Source organism: Canis lupus, chromosome 1, assembly GCF_011100685.1.
Source record: "Canis lupus familiaris isolate Mischka breed German Shepherd chromosome 1, alternate assembly UU_Cfam_GSD_1.0, whole genome shotgun sequence".
Classification (NCBI taxonomy): domain Eukaryota; kingdom Metazoa; phylum Chordata; class Mammalia; order Carnivora; family Canidae; genus Canis; species Canis lupus.
Window position 1 is genome coordinate 40,898,476 of NC_049222.1, and position 24,952 is coordinate 40,923,427.

Consider the following 24,952-nt stretch of genomic DNA (forward strand, 5'->3'; position numbering starts at 1 on the left):
AGAGATAAACTCAAAATGGATGAAAGATCTAAATGTGAGACAATCCATCAAAATCCTAGAGGAGAAAACACAGGCAACAAACTTTTTGAACTTGGCCACCTGCAAACTTTTAAATGTCATTCCCAGCTGCCATCACTAGGGGTCTCTGCCTGACCTTGCATCAAGATGTAAATAAAACTGCACTTAGCATGTTTGCTACTACAATACCTCTGTGTCACAGGGTCTACAGGGTCCTGTGGCCCAAGAAGCAGGTCCAGGCCACACACTCACCCGTGTATGCCTATGGCTGCTTCCCTGCTGGCAGCAGACATGAGTAGTTACAACAGGCCTATGCCCTATTTAATATCTGCAGAGAATCTGTGCACCAGGTTCACACCCTTGAATCCTCAGCTTTTAAGGTCAATATTCAACTCTGTCATTTGATCCAGGAAAGGGCCCTCTTTTACATTGTACTTGGAGAAAAGAGAAGACACCATAAGAATATTGTACTTGAAATTCCCTACTGCACAGCCCTCAACCCAACAACTGCAAAGATTTCTCATTACTGCTACAAATAATAATCACTGTGGGTACTTGAATCAAATGACATCAAGCGAAGAGTACCTGGGACACCTGTGTTTTCATGACCTGACCCTCACCCCTCACCATGTACAACACACACATTACCCTGCACTACATCAGTTACACGAGGCCATATTGACACTTGGATCCCCGACGATGATGTCAGCTCACACACTAGGTCGCACTCTGAATGTCCGGATGGCCTCTGCTCCCCACTGTGTACCTAGACCTGTAATGAGCACGTGGCTTTTTGGGGAAGGTGAGCAGGAAGCATTGCTCTAGCTGCAGACCTGAAGGGTCCCTACTCATCGACGTTGGCTTCTGCTTCTACTAAAGGGTTCCAGCTCTGAGAAGCGGCTCAGCTCTGAAACCTGGGCAAAAGACCCAGACTTGCTATTGGGTAGCTGCCTTCAGCCTCATCCTCATGACCTCTGGGGCTTGGTCTTTGTTTTTATTAAATCTAGCGGCCCCTGGGTTGGCTGTCCAGCTATTTTGCCTCTCCAATCATGGTGTTCTGTGAGTCAAAGGGATGGAGAGCAGTTTGTGGGGCAGGGCCAGGGCTGGCATACCACCCTCTAGGGTCATTTCAATCATTGCTGTCTCCCTGCTCTGACACTTGAGCACCTGTATCCCAAATCTCTTATTTCAGGATTTATCTCCCCAAATACATGCTACTGGGCATCTATCTCTGCAAAACCGTCTCCTACTGCCAAGCTTGGCCATCAACTACAACCATAACTGAGCTCCTTGACAATGCTGGTGCCTGTCTCACCATGCATTCTTTATGAGTTTAATATAGAAAGTCTTTCAGACCTGTCCGTGAGTATAGTTGGTGGATATATTTTTAGTTTTGTTTTTGGTATCTCTTACCATATGTTATCTGTCATATGCATGTCTCTGAACCTTTTAATCCCTTCTTCTGCTGTCTTCCTTGGCAATTCCTGATATTCGAGACTGTGCAGTGAGGACAACCTTTTTTTAAAGCTTCCAGGTCAATCGTAATGGCAGATGGTCACTATCTCCACAGCTATAGTAAATCCTGTGACCCATCATCGTGACCTCTCACTTATCAAAGAAGATGCGGTTTTGCAGGGGCAGGCCATGTCTTGACAGCCCAGCGCTACAGAGATGATGCTATGCTGACGCATGGATGGGACAGAGGTCCTGCCACTCTCCTCTTCCAACTCCAACCACTACCTGCGTTTTTACTTCACAGGTGCTACTTCTCTTTTTTGTGAATTCTCCGTCAAACCTCAGTCCAGTGCTGGACGACCATGGTGTGAGGTTCGAGGCTATGTCAAAAGAAACCTGTTTCTTTCCTACAACTGTCAGAGCAAGGAGCTCACACTTGTTGGTCCTATGAGGACGAGGATGAATGATACAGGGTTTAGGGAGACACAGAAAGAAACTCTGAATGACCTGATGGAAGAGCTCCAAAAGAAAGTGCGTGACATCAAAGCAGAGATTTACCCTAAGAATGGTAAGTGTGAAAGGCCCAGGATGGAAGCGGAGCAGTTTGGTAGGCCCAGGGAGCTATGGTGTTCATGGAAACCTTGGAAGTCGGGCCTACACGAGCAGCCCAACAGCCAGGCAGACAAGGAGAACAGAATAGGACTGGGAGGATTGGAGGGGAACTGAGGAGAGGAAAGCACAGGTGCAAAGAAAAGATTGTTTAAGACCAGAGGCTGACTTCTTTCCTGTGGCGGGGCGGGGTAGGTTCTCTCGACCTGCATGGTGAGATGAAGTGTGTTCGTGGGGCCAGCAGATACACCAGTGCATCCTGGTGGAGTTTGCCTTCAATGGGCAGATAACCCACCTCTTTGACTCAGAGAATGGAAAGTGGACAGTGCTTCAACCTGCAGGCCGACAGTTTCAGGGAACATTGGACAGTGACAGAGATGTGACCAACTTCCTCACGAAGGTCTCCAATGGAGATTGTAAGAGCTGGATGGAATACATAATGAACCACTGGGATGAGAAGCTGGAGACAACAGGTAACTCAGAAGATTGGATGGAATGGTGTTCTCTTGAAACGGGTTTGACCTACCCCACTCAGTGTGCCTGTCTGTGAGTGTGTGTGTGTGTGTGTGTGTGTGAGAGAGAGAGAGAGAGAGAGAGAGGAAGAGAGAGAGATTAATCCATCCATGGTGACTTTTCTTGGTGGAATAATGGCCCCAGGTCTGTTCTAGCATCCTTCCTTTCCCTTCTCCTCTCCTGGAATCACCTCCTGGCTGTACCCACCTGTAGTCCTCTGGTATTTCTTAGATTTCCTGCTGACCTCAAACAGGGGGGGGTGTCAGTATGGCTCCAGAGATTGTCTTCTTACTGTTCCCTTTTCTGAGAATCGCTGATCTTTTCTCGTCACCTGGGGCATTGCTGGAAGTCTGTTAGTGCCACCTGTGGTCGCTGTCAGCATCCTCATCCTCCAGCACTTCTGGTCCTGTCACAATGGAACAACTTATATGGCCACCCCTGCTTCCCCTAAGGCTATAGGAGCCCCTAGGGGACAGGATGTGTCCCTTCCCTCCCTCCAGACATCAGGACTTATCACCCCAGCTGCCACAATGGGATGATAGACACTGTCTGCCTGGTAGGATGGCCTTGGGGCTGTGGGCACTGAGGAAGCTTCTTGGGAGAAGTTGGGTACCGGACTGGGGCTCTCACTCTTGTGTTTTCATTTCAGTGCCACAAAGCAGGCCTCAAGACATGGCCCCATCCGGGGCCTCGGGCAGCGCACCCAGCACCTGGATCTTCCTCCTGTTCCTCTACTGTGCCATCCTCCTTGGCATCCATGTCGGGGTCCTTTAAAGGGACAGGTACCGGCAGCACAATGGGAGGGAAGGGAGGGACCCATGGCCTGGGGCGAGGACAGGGACAGGGGAATCCCCAGGCTGCACCTGCTCACTCGCCGAACCTTCTCACAGAGCAACGAGACCAAGTGAAAGAGGTCTCACATCACTTGTTAGCAATAATCTGGATATGCTCAGCCCTGAGTGCTGACACACGCTCATGGTTCAGGTACCTGGCAAGAGAGAGGGCCCCCCCAAAATTTAAGGCCTGGGGATACTAAGAGGATTGACCAAGCCGGGCCTGGGCAGACCTGAGTCTCTATGGAGAGTCAATCTGGGCCCAGAGAGGGTGGTGTGGGACAGGAAGGACCCAACCCAGCGGTATTCACCTTTGAATGACAGCAGCCTGCAGGCTCCTTGTGATGTCTCAAGGGGAGAGGACTCCATTCAGGGGCTTCCAAAGAGAGGGTCCAGAGTCTAAGCCCAGCAAGAGGGAGTGGGAAGGCCTCTGCAGAGCAGCTCTAAGTGCCAGAGAGTAGTGCTATGTCCCCCCCAGAATGGGGCTCAGGTTTTTGCATGGAAAGCAAGGGTGAGCTGTAGAGACTGAGGAGGACAAGACTAGAAGGGGGCCAGTTCTGCGTGCACGGGTAGGAATTCTGGCTCAGGTTGGTGTAGTGCCTGGCAGCCGGCTTCCCGAGGACCTCAGATCCGGAGCCACTGAGCAGCCCCTGCTTTGAGCAGAGCTGACCTGGGAGATGGGGGAACTGAGGCCCTGCATGTGCTCACAGTTGAGCAGCACCAGGAATGGATGGGGTGGGGGAAGGGATCATCATGCCCAGCACTCCGTGTGCTGCTGGCCAGGAGGTGGGAGGGCAGGAAAGGAAGGATCTGTGCCTGCAGCATTCCCCAAGGTTACAGTTGTCAAGTGTAGGTCCTTGCCTTCTGTCAGATGCCCGCAGCAGGTCCCTGAAGGCCTGCCAGGAGAGGGAGAATTAGAACCTGAGTCAAGGGAGCAGATCGATCTATGCCTCACTTTAGCCTTGAGCTCAGACCATTGGTAACACGGCCTGGGCTGACTCAGTGATTTGCTTCAGGAGGGAGGAGGTTTGTGAAGGTGGCCGGGCCCAGGGCTGGGGAGATGACTGGGTTCAAGTGCCTGCCGCTTGGCGAGGGCTGGGCTCGGGTAGGAGTGCTGGCAGAGGGCAGCCCCGGGATCACCAACTGAGGATTTCCTCAGCCACTGAGACAAACCTGTTCTTTCTCCAGGCTGGCGAAGCTACCAAGGAGCCCAGGAGAGTAGGGTCCAGCTGCGTAACCCTGCCTTTGTGCAGGCTGCCTTTGGATGAGCTGCTGTTCAATTTTAGACCACTAGAACTCGTGGCCTTACATTCCAGAGACCTCGAACCAGACCACATGGTGCAGCACTTGGACATTCTGTGTCCTTTCCTACATTCAGTGCCTCTCCTGTTCAGCACTCTGCCTTGGCAAATTCTTGTTCGAGGTTTTTTCTAGACCCTGAATTTCTTCTAAATCAACCACAAATTTGGGAACATTGCGAATGAAGTCCACTCTTTGATGAGAAAGTTCAGTTCCAACTGGGGAAAGTTACCTGAGTCCCAGATTATAGCCTAACATTACACCTCACTTGGAAAAATAAACCAAACATCCAAGTGCCCATCTTGGTCAAAGGAAAAATGTTATGTTTTTAGAAAACTGGAGCTACAGAATATAAAATGCCATAAAGTCAGAAGGAGCTGCATAAGGCATTTTTGCTTCTTTTTCTCTGGTAACCCCCCCCCAAACACACACACCCATTCTTCCATGCCCAAAGTTGAAGGCAGGTCATACTAGAGGATCTGCCATATTTTCTGGGCAAAAAACCACTTAAGCCACCTTTGTTCCTGTCTTCGCAGCATGGAAAACCCAAGTCTCAAGTATATGTAAGAGTCTAAAAACAGAATGAAGTTATAATGAAGTTGCAATATAGCAGCCTCTCTCATCTGAAGGAGGTGAACAGGGTTCCAACTGGACTTGAAGCTAGCTGTTTTGTTTCCCTTTTCCAACCTTTCAAAAACCCAAGCATGCATTCATAGAATTAGCAAATGTACAATGTGATCCTTCCTTAGAAGAATGAAAAATCATTTAAAAATCTCCAAAGACTTCTGAGATAGAAGCCAACAACAGCTTTCTTTTCTAGGAGAAAAATCCCTCTTCTTGTCCAAAATGTAGATTTACACATGTAAAGATGTGTATTTTACAGAGATTCTGTTAACCTCACATTATCTTGTCTTTATGCTTCTTTGTCACATCAAAGGTTTTACTGCAAAATTGGACCTTTGTTCTTTTCCAGCAAATGTACTTCACAGGATGAGTCAAGATTTAGATATTTAATATCTGTAGTTTTTAACCATCTCTTTCATTTCATATTAGAATGCACATGTGGAATTTACTCCTTGTAGACTCAACTGTGCTTATGACAGTAGCTGAAACTAGAAGACAGTAAAAAAAAAAAAAAAACCTGATGTCATCCATACTTGCTATTTATTTAGTCTTCTTGTTTGGAACAAAAGGTAAAGAATTCACAAATACCAACATCTAAAAGCACCTGTTTCAAATTTAACATCAGCTTCAGCTTCCAAAATAATTTCTTTATAATTAGGCAAAAAAAAAAAAAGCAGAACAAGCAGGTCAGTTGCTTCTTTCTTCTTGGAGAACTCAGCAAGACAATTGCATCCTAGGAGCTTCTCAAGGTTGAATCTGAGAAGTGGAATAAAAGAAAAGCAGCCTTTTCTGATCCAAATCATGGAGGTAAAATGTATAGAGAAGAGAGATCCACATTTAAGAATAGGGAAAGTGGCTGGATAAAAGGAGGACTACCTACTCCAGGAGACAACAGAGAATCCTTGCCAAATCCTGAGTTCAGAATTTTGTTTTCTTCTCAAGATGAATACCATAGCACCTGGAAGCCAAAGAAAATGCTCTTCCTCAAACCCACCAGAAGCCCTGCACCTTCCGGGGGCTTTATCGCCCCGTGCCCAACGGCCGGCTGGCAGTGGAACATCTCACTCTGCCATCCTTGCTCCTTTCCAAGTCCGCCAACCCTCTTCTCTTGTACATAGTATTACCAGAAAGACACTGAAGGTAAGAACAACTTACCTCAAAAAAGAGAACAAGAGGCAGTACTGACTGGTAGGGACCTAATTGGTATGTATATAAATAAGATATTAGAACTAGAGTTCAGATTAATGATTGTAAACAGACTAGCTGGGCTTCAAAAGAGCATAGAAAATACTAGAGAATCCTTTTCTGGAGAAATAAAAGAACTAAAATCTAATCATAGATCCTCTATATGACAAATAATCCCTCCAGGGTGACAAAAATAGAAAGATGAAATCAGAAAGGGAGACAAACCACGAGAGACTCTGAATCATAGGAAACTTATAAATATAGGGGGGGGGGGGGTTCCTGGAAGGGAAGGGCGTGGTGGATGGGGTAACTGAGTGGTGGGCATAAAGATGGGTCCATGGGGTGATGGGCACTAGGTATTTTTTTTTAAAGATTTATTTATTTATTCATGATAGAGAGAGAGAGAGAGAGAGGCAGAGATACAGGAGGAGGGAGAGCAGGCTCCATGCTGGGAGCCCAACGTGGGACTCGATCCCGGGACTCCAGGATCGCGCCCATGGGCCAAAGGCAGGCGCTAAAACCGCTGAGCCACCCAGGGATCCCCGGCACTGGGTATTATGTCATGATGAATCACTGAACTCTACCTCTGAAACTTCCTGCAGACTGTATTTAATAATTGCATTTAATTTAAAAATGAGGGCAGCCCGGGTGGCTCAGTGGTTTGGAGAAGTGTTTTCCCTGTGCAGTCGCCTGTGGTGCTCCTTCTCCCTCTGTCTTTACTCTCTCTCTTCCACTTCTCTCCATGGCCAGATCTTCCTCTTCCCTGCCACAGTTGCAGTCCTCTTCTCCCCCCAAACCACACCTCACAACTGCTACCTTCCACCATGTGGCCTCTTCTCTCCCTCTAGTTGTGTAGGTCGTTCCTTCAGTTCTCAGATCGCTTTCTTGGGTGTTCAGAATGATTTGATATTATCTAGTTGTGTTTGAGGGATTGAGGCAAGCCTAGGGTCCTCCTGCTACTCTGCCACCTTAGCTCCACTCTCTAATCTTGTTTTATTAAAAGACTTGAGGTTGTATCTCAAAAGAGAGAAAGAATCTTTTTTTTTTTTAAAGGTTTTATTTATTTATCATGAGAGAGAGGCAGAGACACAGGCAGAGAGAAGCAGGGCCTCCCCATGGGAAGCCCTGAAGCAGGACTCAATCCCAGGACCCCAGGGTTACCACCCGAGCTCAACAATGCTCAACCGCTGAGCCACCTAAGTGCCCCAAGAAAGAATCCTTGAGGTTCTCTCTTATATACTGTACCTATAGTAATTTTTTAAGCAAAAACAGGATCATGATACTAACAAGGATCTGATTTCTGATCAAATGAGACCTTGGACAATAATCTCTTAGTACAGAATTCTTGTTTAAACAGTTAAGGCAAATGTAGGAATCCCAACAATTAGCTCCAAGAGGAAAATAGTATTATTGTTAAGAAAGGTGCAGAGAAAGATCATCATGTCCCGAAATGAAGCCAATGAGATGCTCCATTCCTGCCATAATCAGGATGATCTGGAGGATTCTGTGTTTGCCATAGGGATTGATATGAAGGTAGAAAGATCACCCACCAGGAGGGAGAGTGGATGTTGGAGAGTATATCGTCAGGGCCTCCTTGGTAGCAATTTCAGCCTCTACAAGAGAAATAGGTGTTTGTTTAAACTTTTCCCTCATTAGCATAACACAGAGTCAGCTCCAGGCCACCCACTGGACAATGGGGTTCAGGACTAGAGCCAGGACTAGTTCCCTTTACTTAGATCCTCCTGGCCCACCCTACAGCTGGAAGCCCTACCCAAAGACAGGGACATGGATCCTGGTTCTTGTAGCCCTGGAGAAGGTTGGAGCCACAGATCATTCTTCCCTTTTCTTTGGCCTCTCCTCATCCCAGTAGCTGTCCTTGCCCTGCCACATTCTTTCCTGGCTGGGTCAGGATACAGCATCCAACTCCAAAGCAGCTCAATCCCATCTACCTCCTGAGTCTGCTCAAGGGGGGCAGTTCAATAAGCTTGAGATCTGGGCTCTATAGGAGGCCGGCTGAAGGCAAGAGCACCGGGGCTGAGCCAGGAATCCCAGGGCTCCATGGAGATCTGGCCTCCTAAAGCCTAAAGGGAGAGGTCTCCCCATTGGCCTTTCTTCCCTGCCACCTCCCAAGCAGAGTTGTGTGGGATGTAGCCCTAAAAGCCAGCCCTTTGTTGGGTCTGCAAAGGCCTTCCCCCTCCTCTTCTTGGGGTCAGACTCTGGACTCTCCTGTATGCACCATGGAGAGGTCCTTTATCTCTAGGACATATCAAGTGCAGCCAGCAGGCTGCTCTCCCCCCAACCAGAGTGTTGTCTATGCCTTGTGTTCCCACTGCCTCTACAAATGCCCTCACGTGGGTCCCTCCCCAATTGAAAAGCTGGTCTGAGCTAAGCCTGAATTTTGCTAAATCCATTTAGCATCAATAGGACCTAAACCTTGGTGAGGGCCCCTGTGCTTTCCCACTGGCCTTTGACAGTGAAGAGCTATCAGAACTCAAGGCTGAGCTTGCCTAGGACATTACTATCAAGCAATGTAAGGTCTTGGTCCCTGCTTCCTTTTATATATTAACTTGATTGTGCTAAGGAATGCCCCAATAGCTGGGAAAAACATTCTTTCTGGGTTTGTCTATGAGAGTGTTTCTGGAAGAGATTAGCATCTGAATTAGTTGACTGAGTAAAGAAGACTGTCCTCACCCAATCCACGAGGGCCTGAGCAGAACAGAAGGCAGAGGAAAGGTGAATTTGCTCTGTTTGCCTGGGGCATCCTACCCACCCCCTCCTCAGACGTTGGTCATTAGGACTCCTGGTATTTGGTTCTTTGGACCAGGACCTAGATTTACAACAGTGATACCCTGTTCTCAGGCCTTCATGTTTGCACTGGAACCCCAACACCAGCTTTCCTGTTTCTCCAGCTCACAGACAGTGAATAATGAGACTTCATATACCTCCATAATCGTGAGCCAATCGCCTGTAATAATTATCTACGTCAACATCTACAGCAGCAGCTCCTGATGATTCTCTTTCTTGGAGAACCTAATACGGTCGTATGCACAAGGTCTCATTTTCAGAGTGAGAAGGTTCAGACGATAGGCCAAGGAGAGGCCTGGCTATTCACCTTTCTCTGTGCTTGCCTCAGGCTATCTGCCTTTCACTTCCCATTCAATTCTGTCCATATTACCTGTTGCATAAAGGACACTGCCTTAGATTCCAAAGAGGATTGAGCCAGTGAGGAGCACAGGGAGGATTGAGGTGATTGGTCTGATGGCTGTGGCTTGACTTGGGCTAATATGGGAGTTGTGGCTGATGCTCCTGACATGGAAACACAATAATGAAAGCCCTTGTAGACAAGGCTCCAAAACTGAGGGGATGAGTCCTTAGCTCCTGCTCCTTCAGGTAATGCTATGATACAGGGCCTCCTGTAGCCAACTTTGTGGTAGCTACTGTAACAGGTGCTGGGAAAGGAAAGAAGACAGAGGTGGGCTCATACAGATCAAACAGCTAATGGGAGAAGCAAGGGTTTCCATATAAACAATAACTCCTGCCAGGACAGAAGAGGAGGTGACAATATGGATGGTGATGGATATCTTGTTCAGAAGCTAACATTTCAGTTGGCATTGAAGGATTTCAAGAAATAGACCAGGTGAGATGAAAAACAATCATGATGATGATTGCTCAGAAAAGAATAAGATAAGAAGAAAATCTCTGGAAACAGAATGATCCCTTTAGGATAGGGGCCAATAAGAAATCCACAGTGAGAAAACCAAAGGTGTGTGCAGTGGAGAGAGATGCCAGGAGGGGAGAAGGGAAAGGAAGGATGCTAGAACAGACCTGTGGCCATTATTCGGCCAAGAAGAATTCACGATGGATGGATCAATATCCCTCTCTCTCTAGCTCTCTATCACTTACAAAAACACACAATCACACACACACACACACACACACACACACACAGACACAGACACACACACACTGAGTGGGGTAGGTCAAGCCCATTTCAAGAGAACACCACTCTAATCCAATCTTCCAATCTGAGTTGCCTGTTGTCTCCAGCTTCTCATCCCAGTGCATCAATGGGTGTTCCATCCAGCTCTTATAGTCTCCATTGGAGACCTTCATGAGGGAGTTGGTCACTGTCCAATGTGCCCTGAAACTGTTGGCCTGCAGGCTGAACCACTGTCCACTCTCCATTCTCTGAGTCAAAGAGGTGGGTTATCTGCCCATTGAAGGCAAACTGCCAGGATACGCTGGTTATCTGCTGGCCTCACGCTCACACTTCATCTTGTCCAGCAGATTGAGAGAACTTACCTAGCCCCGCCACAGGAAAAAAGTCAGCCTCTGGTCTTGAGCAATCCTTTGCCCCATATGCTGTGCCCTCCTCAGCAACCCTTGGCCCCTCCTGGTCCTGCTCTGTTCTCCTTGGCGGCTAGCCCCTCCTGTAGGCCCCAACTTCCAAGGTCTCCATGACTCAGGTGGTTAGGGAAGGGGCCTTCAAACAGGAAGTACCTCAAACTTCTATGTATTGGCCTGGAGGGTCTAGGAGCCCTACTGATCCCCCCGCCCATTCCTCCACCTGGAGCCACGCCCTGGACTCTTTTTTTGCTCTCTTTTCACTATATGGGGTAAATATAAGTGGTAATTCTGCTAGATTTCTGTGGACACCGAATTTAAGGATTGCTTTTAGAAATCAACTTTCAAGCATTCATCGGTCAGGATCCTGACACGCCAGATGCAACAAATATATCTGGGAATGAAGCATGTGAGAATCTTGCATGATTTCCCCAGGCCCCCCATGCCTGACTGAACTCTTCTGTATCCTTCTTCAGTGCATATAGAGTCTTACATCAAGAAACAAATCTGCTTCTTACAGTTGATTTATTTCCCCTTAACAATGATCGGTATTGGGACGACTGGGCGGCTCAGCGGTTGAGCGCCTGCCCTTGGCCCAGGACATGATCCTGGAATCCTGGAATCAAAGTACCTGCATTGGGCCCCCTGCACGAAGCCTACTTCTCTCTCTGCCTATGTCTCTGCCTTTCTCTCTCTTGCCTCTCATGAATAAATAAATGAAATCTTAAAAAAAAAAAAAAAAACCAAAACAAGGATCGGTATACCAGAATATACAAGGAGCTCCAACACATAAAAATATAGTTCTCCTAAGAGTTGGGCAAATTTGTATCACAGTCACAGTTGTATATAAATCTTGGAAATCATGAGTATATGCAAAGTAATCAAAATAACATAAAGCACAATAGGATCCTTACACACACGTCAAAACTCACAAAACGGGAAAGATACCTATAGCAAGTGGTGGACAGGAAATGGACTCATAGGATTTCTCTTAAATATTTGTAAGAGTAGAAATGGAATCACTCCTTGCCTGTATTTCACCCTATCCAGACAGTGGTTGATGTGTTCATCCTACTGCATGATAATAGCAGTGTTAGTTTCTGGCTGGAAAACATGGCCATCAAAAAGCATGGAGCTGTATGGTTGTTTGCTGTCATCTTGTGTGTCATAGTAAAAAATGAGCAATATGCTATCCAACTGAAGTACAATATATACAAGATGTTAAGAGATTTCTGCTTCTCTCAACTTGAGACTACATAGCCTGAACTAACACCAAGAAATGACACAAGGATGGACGAGTACATGGGAGGAACAAAGCTTACAAATATATTTGAGGACTTCTGGATACATACACTCACCGTGGCCTTGTAAATCTAAATCTCTTTACCTACATTTAAAAATTAAAGCAATTAACCAAAAGGTAAATAAAACACTCTGACCCTCATCTTCCGCACATCCAGGAATGAAAAATGCCTAAGTCCACCAATCTGTGATCATAACAGACATTGCTGAAAGAAATGGGGCAGAGGCTGAGGACGAGGTGGCACTCAGGTACCATGAGACCTACAGTGAGATGATCCTGTGGTGGACCCAGGAAAATGTCCTGGTCTGTGGGAAATACATTCTAAAGTGTGTGGGCTCAGGGGACATCAGGAAACCTGGAAGCACATCAGTGTGGCCACTTGCTGTCATGTGGTTCTGGAAGAAAAGGGTTTGATACAGGCCTCACGATGTCCTTAGACGTTTAGTTTGTTTCAAAAATGTGTATGGTTATGAAATATGGGAACATAAATATTTACCACCTCAGAATGTGATGTAACAAGGTAAATGCCTCAAAACAGCTCCTGGTCATTGTTTAAAGGCAAGTCCTCCCTCTCTGTTCCCTTCTGCCTCTGCGTGTTCCAGCCTTGCACAGCTTCTCCCCCCTGCTACCCTCACCAGCAGGGTCAGCCCAGGCCCTCCTAGAGAGGAGAGCAGCTGAGGTCTGGAATCGGGAGGCTTCACACGTACCTCTACAGACCTCAATCCTCCCTGTGGTGCAGGAAATGGCAGGCAGCTGAATCAGCGCCTTTGGGATGCGATCACCCTGTGTGTGCATGTGTGAATGTGTGTCTATGTGTGTATGTGTTCCAAGTGATTTTTCTGTTTGACACTCATGACTTCTAAGGGATTTCCACAGAACTCCCATTTCACTTCCTGAAATCTCTTCCTTTTCAATATTCTAAGGTTCTCGCCATAATGCCTCCAGGCTTTCTGTTCTGGCACCTTCTTCTGTCAGGTATTGTGGATCACACAGGCCGATAGCCTGTGGCCCAAGAAAGATGGGTAGAAAATTACCTGCCATGAAGTCTTCCTTACCATCCTGTTTTAGTCAGAATTCTCCAGAGAAATACAACCAGTATGATGTGGAGACAGAGAGATAATAAGGGATTATTTACTCATGTGCCTGTGGAGCACATCAACTCCACAACTCCATCAACTCCACATCTGCAGCAGGGGCCAGCCTACTAAAGGCCAGGAGAAGAATGGTGCAGATGAAATCTGAAGGCAATCAGCAGGAGAGTTCCCTCTACTGGGGGGAGGTCAGTCTCTTGTTCTTTTCAGGCCTTCAACCGATTTGACAAGCCTACCAACGTGAGGGAGGGCATTCTCCTTTACTTGAAGTTCACCAATTGAAATGTTAATTGCATCCAAATATTGTCCACTTGGACAGGTAAAATTCACCATCCCATTTCCCAAAAATAAATGGATCATCTCTTTCCCCTTCTCTGGGTCCTCACAACCTGAATCCAGAGTCACAATATCAACCTGGTGCTTGCTTTGGCACCTCCTAAAGTCAAGAAACTGGATGATACAGAGAAGATTAGCATACCCCTGTGCAAGGACAACATGCAAATTCATGAAGCACTCGATATTTATGGGTGATTGTTGCCACTCAGCATTTTGTTCTCTTGTTCATCTATTCTTCTCTGGACAGAACAACAAGGCAAAGACTCACCTCAAAAAGAGAATAAGAAGCATTACTGACTGGTAGGGACCTAATAAGAATGGATATTAGTAAGATTGGTACTAGAGTTCAGATTAATGATTATAAACAGATTAGCTGGGCTTGATAACAGCATAGAAGACACTAGAGATCCCTCTCTAGGGGAAAAAAAAGAGCCAAAATCTAATCAAGTTGAAATTAAAAGGCTATTAATGAGCTGCAATAAAAATGGAGGCTACAACTGCTAGGATAAATGAGGTAGAAGAGAGAATCTATGACAGAAAAGACAAAATGATGGAGAATAATGAAGCTGAGAAAAAGATAGACAACTACAAGAGCATGATGAGAGAATCAAGATAATAAATCATATCCTAAAGCAAAACAATGTCGGAATAATTGGGATCCCAAAAGAAGAGGAATGTGGGGACAGGGGATAGAGGAAGGTATCTTTGAGCACATGATAGCTGAGAAGTTCCCTAATCTGGGGAAGGAAACAGGTATTTAAGTCCAGGAGGCACAGAGATCCCCTCCCAAAGTCAAGAAAATAGGTCAACATCTCAACATATAACACAGAAACTTGCACCTCTAGAGAAAAGGGAGAATCACAAAAGCACCTCGGGACAAGAGGTTCATAAACTACAAGGGTAGAAACATTAGTCTGGCAGGAGTCCTATACTCAAGTCCTGGCAGGAGAAAAAGGACTGGCATCCTGGCAGCCCTGGCCCTGCCCCACATATATATGATGTGATAAATTAGAAAAATATGCATCCAAGAATACTTTCTCCAGCAAGGCAGTTGTTGAAATAGGACTAGAGATAAAAATCTTTCAAGAGAAACAGAAATTCAAGGAATTTGTTTAATAACCAAGCCCTGGAAGAAATATTAAGGAGGATCCTTTAAGTGACAAGAGATCTTAAACGTAACACACACCAGGAGGAAACAGACAATATAGAGAAATAGTGACTCTACAGCTAATAAAATGGCCCTAAATTTATATCTTTCAATATTTCTTGTAAGTGTAAATGGTCTAAATGCCCCAATCAAAAGACACAGTGTATCATATTGGATATAAAACAGCAAGACCCATTGATATGTTGTCTACAAGAGACTCATTTTAGACCAAAAGACACCTGCACATTGAAAGTGAGGGAGTAGAGAGCCCTGTATCATGCCAATGGACATCAAAGTAAGGTGGGTAGCAATCCTAATGGAAGACAAATTAGATTTTATTTACTTTTTATTTTTTAAAAATATTTTATTTATTTATTCATGAGAGACACATACACACACAGAGGCAGAGACACAGGCAGAGAAAGAAGCAGGTTCCATGCAGGGAGCCTGATGTGGGACTCAATCCTGGGACTCCAGGATCATACTCTGGGCTGAAGGCAGGCTTTATTTTATTTTATTTTTTTAAAGATTTATTTATTTATTTATTTATTTATTTATTTATTTATTTATTTATTTATTTATTTATTTATGAGAGAGAGAGAGAGAGAGGCAGAGACACAGGAGGAGGGAGAAGCAGGCTCCATGCCAGGAGCCTGACGTGGGATTCGATCCTGGGACTCCAGGATCGCGGCCTGGGCCAAAGGCAGGCGCTAAACCACTGAGCCACCCAGGGATCCCCAGCCACCCAGGGATCCCCTGAAGGCAGGCTTTAAACCACTGAGCCACCCAGGGATCCCCGACAAATTAGATTTTAAACCAAAAACTAATAATAGATGAGAAGAACACTGTATCATAACAAAAGTGTCTATCCAACAAGAAGATCTAACAATTGTAAATATTGATGGCCCTCAGGTGGGAGCAGCCAATTATATAAACCAATTTATACCCAATATAAAGAAACATACTGATAATAATACAGTCATAGTCGGAAACATACACACCCCACTACTGCAATGGATAGATCATCTAAGCAGAAGATCAACAAGGAAACAAGGGCTTTGAATGACACACTGGACCTGATCATCTTCACAGAAACAGGTTTCCATTGATGTGGCCTCAAATCTCATACCACGGTCATCCAACCGTGGGCTGAGGTGTGATGGAGAATTCAAAGGAAAGAAAGAGAGCCTCTGTGAAGGAAAGACACAGGTAGTGTTTGGAGTTGGAAGAGGAGAGTGGCAGGACCTCTGTCCCATCCATGTGTCAGCACAGCGTTATCTCTGTAGCGCTGGGCTGTCAGGGCACGGCCTGCCCCTTCTTCAGGTAAAGGCTGGTGCTCTTCCTGTGTTGGAATAAGGTCAGGAGGCCTCTGCCTGGCAAGAAACTGCTCAGCCTTTGCTAAGTCCCCTGTGTCTACCAGGCTGATACCCAGCATCCCTCAGTCCTTAACCAATCTGGGGAAATGGCAGGCTTGCTGCAGGAAGGAGAGGTCTACATGCCAGAGGACTGTCAGGATGTAGCCCAGTGTCCTGTCGGAAGATGAGGGACTGCTCCTGGGGAACTGCAGTACGGTGGGGGCAGGGTGAGGGTAGGCTCCAAAGTCACAGAACGGAGGGGTCACGATTGTGGGTCACAAAATTTACTATGACCATGGAAGATGTTGCTGATCTGCTACAAAGATGGGTCTTGGAAAGTTGAAGAAAGGGATGGCCTGTGTTGTGCGGACTAGAATATCTGGAACTTCCAAGCCGATAGTCAAAGAAGGGATTTACAAGGCTCAGAAAACTATATCAGAATGATATAGTAAGCAAAGCAAAGCTAACAATCCCGATCAAAAAGGAAAAAAAAACCGGAAATGGTCCACAAAATAAATCCATTGGGGAGGTCTGGGGATTTCTCCCTTCCTTCCCTTCCTTCCTTCCTTCCTTCCTTCCTTCTTTCTTCTTTCTTTCTTCTTTCTTTCTTTCTTTCTCTTCTTTCTTTTCTTTCTTTCTTTCTTTTCTTTTCTTTCTTCTTTCCTTTCTTCCTTCTTTCTTCCTTTCTTTATTAAAGATTTTATTCATTTACTCATGAGAGACAGAGAGAGAGAGAGAGAGAGAGGCAGAGAGAGAAGCAGAACCCATGCAGGGAGCCCCATGCAGGAGTCAATCCCGGGTTCCCAGGATCACACCACCTAGGCCGAAGGCGGTGCTAAACTGCTGAGCCACCCAGGCTGCCCCAGGGATCTCTTTCTTTAACAAACCCATAAAGAATGCCTGATGAAAAGGGCACCAGCATTGTCAAGAAGCTCAGTGATGTCCCTGTTTGATGGCCACGCTTGGCAGCAGGAGATGGTATTGCAGAAATAGGTACCCAGTAGCACGTATTTGGGGTGAAAAATCCTGAAATAAGAGGTTTGAGATACAGGTGCTCAAGTATCAGAACAGAGAGGCGGCGATGATTGAATTGACGCTAGAGGCTGGAATGCCAGCCCTGGCCCTGCCCCACAGACAGCTCTCCATCCCTTGGTCTCAAAGAACACCGTGATTGGAGAGGCAAAATAGCTGGACTACCCAGCTATTTTGGGGCTGCTAGATTTAAACAATAAAAACAAAGACCAAGCCCCAGGATGCATGAGGAGAAAGCTGAAAGAGGCAGCCAGAGAGCAAGTCTGGATCTTTCGTTCAGCTTCCACAGCTGAGTTACTTCTCAGAGCGGGAACCCTTTAGTAGAAGCAGAAGCCAGCTTCTAATCAGGAGGGACCCTTCAGGTCTGCAGCTAGAGCAATGTTTCCTGCTGGCCTTCCCCTCAGGGCCACGTGGTCATTTACAGGGGTACATACACACTGGGGAGCAGGGGCCATCCTGTAACTGCTGTGGTGCAGGGTAGTGTGTATGTTGTACATGATGAGGGGTGAGGGTCAGGTCATGAAAACACAGGTGTCCCAGGTACTCTTCGCTTGATGACATTTGGTTCAAGTACCCACAGAGTGATTATTTCACATTCCCTGGATTTGTAGCAGTAATGAGAAATCTTTGCAGTTGTTGGGTTGAGGGCTGTGCAGTAGGGAATTTCAAGTACTTACGGCGTCTTCTCTTTTCTCCAAGTACAATGTAAAAGAGGGCCCTTTCCTGGATCAAATGACAGAGTTGAGTATTGACCCTAAAAGCTGAGGATTCAGGGGTGTGAACCTGGTGCACAGATTCTCTGCAGATATTAAATAGGGCATAGGCCTCTGTTGTAACTACTCATGTCTGCTGCCAGCAGGGAAGCAGCCATAGGCATACACGGGTGAGTGTGTGGCCTGGACCTGCTTCTTGGGCCACAGGACCCTGTAGACCCTGTGACACAGAGGTATTATGGTAGCAAACATGCTAAGTGCAGTTTTTACATCTTGATGCAAGGTCAGGCAGAGATTCTTAATGTTCTAGCAACATTAGATCCATCTGGTTGATCTTGTGCTAGGCTATTGTTAACAGTTATAGTTCATGGAGTTCGAGGAAAATTTTAAACACTTTTTCAAACGATAGATGTGCTTATGGGTATGAGGAGTTTGTTCGTTTTCTTTTGTTCAGGTACTGCTAGTTTTCCTTCCCTCCACCTTTTATAAAAATCAAAGTTGTTGCGATATAATTTATAGGCGATCCTCCCCTTCTTTTTGAATGCAAGTAATTTCAAGTCCCTTATTGATGGAAGTGTATAAGAAGCACCTGGGCATTTGGCAAATTATAAGGCGTGTTCCCAGGCTATGGAAGTAAAAACAGATGAATGATTTTGCTGCAGCTATGTATCCTCTTAGCAACCTGTAAATTCTATAGAGAATCATATTTCTAAGCAGCACTACCTTCAGGTTTCAGAGCGGACAAAATGGAGTGATTTTTTTTTTTTTTTTTTCAGCCACCACACTTTAGCTATGAGAGACTAAGTGAGGGTTGGAGCTGGATTACATCACTTTCACGTAGGATCATTTTTATCTTTTATAAATTTTATAAAATCAGCCGACATAATGGTCAATTTATTATAAGTCTGATAGTTAATCAAGTATCCAATTCCCTTTAGTCATTGGAAACACTAATGTTAATTCTAGGCTTTGAGAAATAAATAGCCACATTGTAGAGCAACAGCACCTGGAAAAACAAACTGAGCTGACTTAATCAGGTATAACCAGATATTTTTAGGACTCTAACAGAAACTTAGTGAATTGTTCCATCTTAAAATTTTTATATATTTGTATGTATATTTATTTACTTACCAAACCTAGATTTATCTCCTTTTGGCTTCCTTTAACAGAGGAACTCATGATATTTGGGTCAGTTGGTAAGTGTGCCCTGTGCCACACCTAAAACTTTACTATGAGGAAGCATGTATTTCTAAAAATTGTAAAGAATATTTATAAATCTGCCAGTCCATTAGGAATGCTAGGATAAGATACAGTCCACTACTGTTTACTTCTTTTTTTCCCCCAGAGACATTATATTTTATTGTATGAATGTCAAATTTTTGCGTACTTATTTGCTACATCTTACGTGTTCCATAAAATAAACGCTATTTAAAGTACGCTGGAATTCATAGCAGAAGTGATGCATAGAATAGATGCTTTAAATACACCCAGTAGGAAACTTACCCCCAAATTGACACCTGATCTCTGGGATAAGAAATGCTTCTAGTGTTATGGACAGACTTGATCTTCTTTGAAATGTGTTGTCCACTACTTCTCTGTTTCAGTTACAGTAGCTATAAACTGTTGTCTCAGGATCCCTGGACAATTGCCTGTTTTGATTTGTCTTTGATACCAGCCTCTTTAGCCCCATAGGACCTCAATGCAGTCGTCGTCCTTGTTTCTCACATTCTTCTCCCATGGAAGATTCTAAATAAACACATTCAGATTTTCTTCCTTTGGATTTCCTGGTACTTCAAATGTCACCGTAATGATGCTCTGATCAAGGTGAGGCTGTGTTGTTGGCACGTGCTGAATTTTTTTCTGCAAACTTGTTCTAGAAAGACTGTCAAAGGCATGAAGATCTAATGTGTTCAAGAGATCAACTCTATCTTTGTGTTTCTAAAATATTTCCTAGTCTATTTATTGATCTAATGGCTATTCTTTTTTTTTAATTTTTATTTATTTATGATAGTCACACAGATTGAGAGAGAGAGAGAGAGAGGCAGAGGGAGAAGCAGGCTCCATGCACTGGGAGCCCGACGTGGGATTCGATCCTGGGTCTCCAGGATCGCACCCTGGGCCAAAGGTAGGCGCTAAACCGCTACACCACCCAGGGATCCCTCTAATGGCTATTCTTAATTTGCTTAAATCCTTTTCTGAAACCGTTTTATTAATGATGATGATATCTGCCAAAGCAATTTGCCTAGAAGCTCCATTGATAAGGCCATCAGGTTTTTCTTCTTCTAATTGTTTTATTTATTTATTTATTTATTTATTTATTTATTTATTTATTTATAAAGATTTTATTCAACCAGTCATGAGAGACAGAGAGAGAGAGAGAGAGAGAGAGAGAGAGGCAGAGACATAGGCAGAGGGAGAAGCAGGCCCCATACAGGGAGCCTAATGTGGGACTCGATCCTGGGTCCCCACGATCATCCCCTAGGTCAAAGGCAGACGCTCAACCGTTGAGCCACCCAGGCGTCCCTTCTAATTGTTTTAATCCATATTTTGAAATCACAACAGTTATGATGCCATCAAGATAAATATCAACTCCTAATTCAGCATCAACCCACACATAGAAGCTCCAGCACCTATAGCTGTTAACCCAATGGTCTCTAGTAGTATGTACTCAAATTTCTCCTTCTGCATCAAATTCTCAGTAGTCCTAAGGCCATTGTCCTTTACTGAACAGCAGGGGCAACTGTTTCTAAGGTCCAACCATTTTCCATAGAACTCTCCGCCTTGGCTGTTAGCTAAAGATTTCTCTACTGCACTTCCTTCCCCAAATTCATTTAAAATAACTGCTACTCTTTTACTGTGTTCCTCTGTCAAAATATAGTTCAGAAGTGTTGTCTTCCTAGTACCTCAGAGATATTTGCTGTCTGCCAGAAGACCCCGGTGCCTAAGGTGAAGAGGCACCGGCAGCTCCCAAATTCGCAGGATGCCAGCATTTATGGCATTTTCTGATCAGGTTAGTTACCTAAATAGCCGGTGATAAGTGTGACGGGATCATAGTGCCGGGACCAGACTTTTCCTCCTCCTCTCTTAGCTTCGTCTCAATAGGAACCAATTCAGGACAGTCCTCCTCCCCTGTTCCTCTTCCTCATCTGCAGCACCCATACTTTCCTTCTTAATTTCACAAGAAATTAAGGTTTTTAAGAATGAGAAAGTCTAATATAGAAATGTAACAAATATTTTTTAAATAGTTTAAAATACATTTAAAAATATACATAACTGTGTAAATTGTAGTAAAACTTTGCCTTTAAGGAGAAATCATTAATTTTGGCTTTACCATGCAGGGTGGCGCTATAGGAAAACATGTAAGAGCAGGAGAATTGTATGTACCTTTACGAGTTCAAATGAACAATGAAAATACATATTACCAGAGTTACCATGGGATGCTTAGACACTTCCGTGCAATGTGAGCATTTTTCTGCCTAGAAACTGCATAATTGACTGTTCAGCTACAGTGGGCAGACACCATGTGGCATAGCAACAATGGAGCAAGAAAACTAGGAAAATTTTCTGTTAGAAATCAAATGATTTCAAATTTTTTTTTGCAAAGCATTCTTGGTAAGGTTCCTGCTCCTCCTAACAAACTAACAAGCAAAGAACAGCAGCAACAATGACAAACAACAGTTAAGTCTCTGATTTCTGCAGTAATGGATGAAAATTATTAATTAAGGGAATTAATATTTATCTGTAAAGAAAGATGTATGGGCATAATATTAATAGCTAGTAATATACATTTTCATGAAAATGTTTTGCTTTAGTAGCAGAAATGTGCTAAACATTTAATTACATCTGTATTTACTAATCCGATAATTTTATTTTCCAGTTTTTCTGATTTTTTGTGTATATTACATTTTCCCCACAATATTGAATACTTAAAAAAATTGCTTTTGTCAGAGAATGTCATCCGTTTTAACTATTGTCAAAATATTTCTTAACTAAAAAAAATATTTCTTAACTCTTTGTAACAGTAAACCTTATTTCAAAGCAGTGTGCTTGCTTTCTGTTCGGTTTCTGCTGAAAGAATATTCTTACCCGATGTTATTTGAATTCTCTCTTACTTTTCTTTTTTTTTTGGTAAGGACCCTTCTTGGTCTCCATTTTGAGCCAAAAAAAGATTAATCTCTGCTATCTCTCTATCTATCTATCTATCTATCTATCATCTATCTATCTATCTATCTATCTATCTATCTATCTATCTATTTATTTTACAGGGAAATCATGTGAATGGGATGGGGGCGGGAGAGACAGAAAGAGAATCTTAAGCAGGCTCCATGCTCAGTGTGGAGGCCAACATGAGGCTTGATCTCATGACCTTGAGATCATGACCCCACTCAAGATCAAGAGTCAGATGCCCAGCCAACTGAGCAACCCAGGACCCCGCATCTTCACCATCTTAATAGCCTCTCTGCTTCCCTCCTAGAAAACATTTAACCAGTCACCGGTACTCCACGAGTGAGTCAAAGTTACTGAAGGTGATGCTCATTTTCTCTCAAAGGCAGGGCTAATCACTTGTTTGGTAGCCATTGGCAGAAGAGAGAATTGATTGGGCCATAGCATGAGTAGTCAGGGACATGCCCTGGAGAAGAAGGAGGAGGTGGAGGAGGGGAGGAAAAAGAGAAGAAACCTGTGGGAGAAATACATGAATTGTAAACAGGGGTGTCAGATGGTGGTGCACTGCTGCTCTTCATATAATGAACATTTGTCTAAGAGTTCTTTGACTCATTTGTCACCATCCCCTTGGGTTCCCTCTAGTATGGGGGAAATCTCCTCTTGATGTTTCTTGAAGACACTGTCTAGGCCTTTCTCTCAGAGCTTAGGATTTTAGAAAAAAGAAAGGAGTCTTTTCTATTTTTCTACTCTGCTGTGAATCTCTCCTGAAGAAAGGAGCCCCAAAACCTACTTGCTTATATGGGGAGAAGGGAAGGGGGAAATATTGAGAAAAATGTAATGTTTATCTTTATGTTGCTATAAATAAATTCCACTCAGCTGACATAGGTCAGGTTAGATTTTATTCCCTTCAAGTTTAACCTGGATAAGACCACATGAGAATCATTCATTGATGCTATTCCTATGTGTTTTAACTGGTTAAGATTCAGGATAAATTTATCCGTCTTTAACTGAGAGGTATGGCATTTTAGGTTTAGAGTTTTGGCTCCCCATCTCCAAGGTGGGAGGAATATATAAATCCTTTTTAAAAAGTACAACTAACTGGGGATCCTTGGGTGGCTCAGCAGTTAAGTGCCTGCCTTCCGCCCAGGGTGTGATTCTGGAGTCCCGGGATCAAGTCCCACGTCAGGCTCTCTGCATGGAGCCTGCTTCTCCCTCTGCCTGTGTCTCTGCCTCTCCCTCTCCCTCTCTGTGTCTCTCATGAATAAATAAATAAAGTCTTAAAAAAAAAGTACAACTAACTGAGTTTGCATGAGAGGGAAATTTATAGGGGCCAAACATGAAAAAAAATGCTAAAAAGCAGAATGGTAAGCTAAGGGTGGACACTGAGTTTTCCAAAGGTTGGTGGGAAGGTAGGGAAGGTGGAGGTTGTTGGCCTCGGTATGCCAGGGTTTTAGATTTTATTCCTAGTTAGGGACAGGGATTAGGCTATGGGCTTTATCAAGGTGAGGAGTTGGAACTGAGACCACATATAAAGCTGAGGTATAGTAAAAAGGTGGGTTAGGAAAAAAAATCTGCTCAGGTGCACAAGGAGATACTACAAAAGAACACAGCAGGCACATTTCTCTGTCTTGGCCTGGGTTCTGTGTGTAAAAAGAAAATAAACAAAAGACTATCCTAAGAATGAATAACTATAAGCTGTCCTTATTTGGCTTTCAGTTTAGAATTTACTCTGCCTGACTGACCGATCCAGGTATCTCAAGCCACAAAATAACCTAAAAAAATTTCTGGCTGGTAGAGATCCAGCGCATCTAGCAGAATCAAACATAATATCCCTCTAGAGCACAACCTCAAATAGGCTGCAGAGATACCCTATAGATGATGCTCTGCCAAAGGAAACTCCTGACTTAATTGACATTAATCCTCAATTTCTGGAAACACAAGAAATACCAAGTAGGATATAGAAAAATAAATTCACTTGAAGGTACAATATGGTGAAATTGCAGAAAATCTTTGAGATCCTCAAAGAGAGAAAGGGGAAAAAATCTAAAAGCAACGATTAATACAGTTACCTTTAGTGGGAAGACAATCAAATTGACAATAGACTTGTAAACAGTTTTGAAAAATTCTCAGCTATTATCTTTCCAAATATGACCTTGTCCCTCTTTTCTTTTACCTCTCCCTTTAGGATGACAGTTAAATGTGGGGTGAACCATTTCATGGTGTTTGCTCTGTCTCTCACTCTTCTATATTTTTCTACTCTTTGGTCTTTCTGTGCCTTATTCTGGATAATTTCTTCTGATTCACCTTCCAGTTGACAATTCTCTCTTGAGCCATGTATAATCTGCTATTAAAGGCATTTGCTGAGTTCTTAATTTCAGCTATTCAATTTTAAAATGATAGATTATTCCATATTTCAAATATCTTATTTTACTTTTATATAATTTCCAGATCTAAATCTATTTTTAAAAAATTTTTTTAATTTATTTTTGATAGTCACAGAGAGAGAGAGAGAGAGGCAGAGACACAGACAGAGGGAGAAGCAGACTCCATGCAGGGAACCCAATGTGGGACTCGATCTGGGGACTCCAGGATCATGCCCTGAGCCAAAGGCAGAGGCTTAACCGCTGAGCCATCCAGGTATCCCTCAACCTCACTTTTTAAAAGTTCATTAAGCATAGGTATTTCAACACTCCTGCCTGATATTCTAAAACCTAAAGCTACAAGATCCAATATACAAGTTACTAGCCACATTCAGCTAATGAACACTTGAAACATGGCTAGTCTGAATTGGGATGTACTACAAGTGTAACATGCACACTAGATTTTTGAATAGTATAAAAATGTCAACTATCTCATTATTAATTTTTATGTTGATTACATGTTGAAATAAAAGTTCAGGTTAAATAAAAATTTGAGTTAAAATAAACTGAT

General features: G+C 44.0%; 1 protein-coding gene and 2 pseudogenes across 1 annotated transcript; 2 read left to right on the top strand and 1 right to left on the bottom strand.

Moving 5' to 3' along the window:
• Positions 1-1,692: 1,692 nt before the first annotated feature.
• On the top strand, positions 1,693-2,372 carry LOC119875902 (UL16-binding protein 2-like). Its single transcript, XM_038525484.1, has 2 exons — positions 1,693-2,041; positions 2,278-2,372. Exons 1-2 carry the CDS (start codon positions 1,708-1,710, stop codon positions 2,370-2,372), a joined length of 429 nt encoding a protein of 142 aa, XP_038381412.1. The 5' UTR covers positions 1,693-1,707.
• Positions 2,373-13,699: 11,327 nt separating this feature from the next.
• LOC119876026 lies at positions 13,700-13,799 on the top strand (annotated as a pseudogene).
• A 5,606-nt stretch (positions 13,800-19,405) lies between these two features.
• LOC119875903 lies at positions 19,406-21,016 on the bottom strand (annotated as a pseudogene).
• Positions 21,017-24,952: the final 3,936 nt, after the last annotated feature.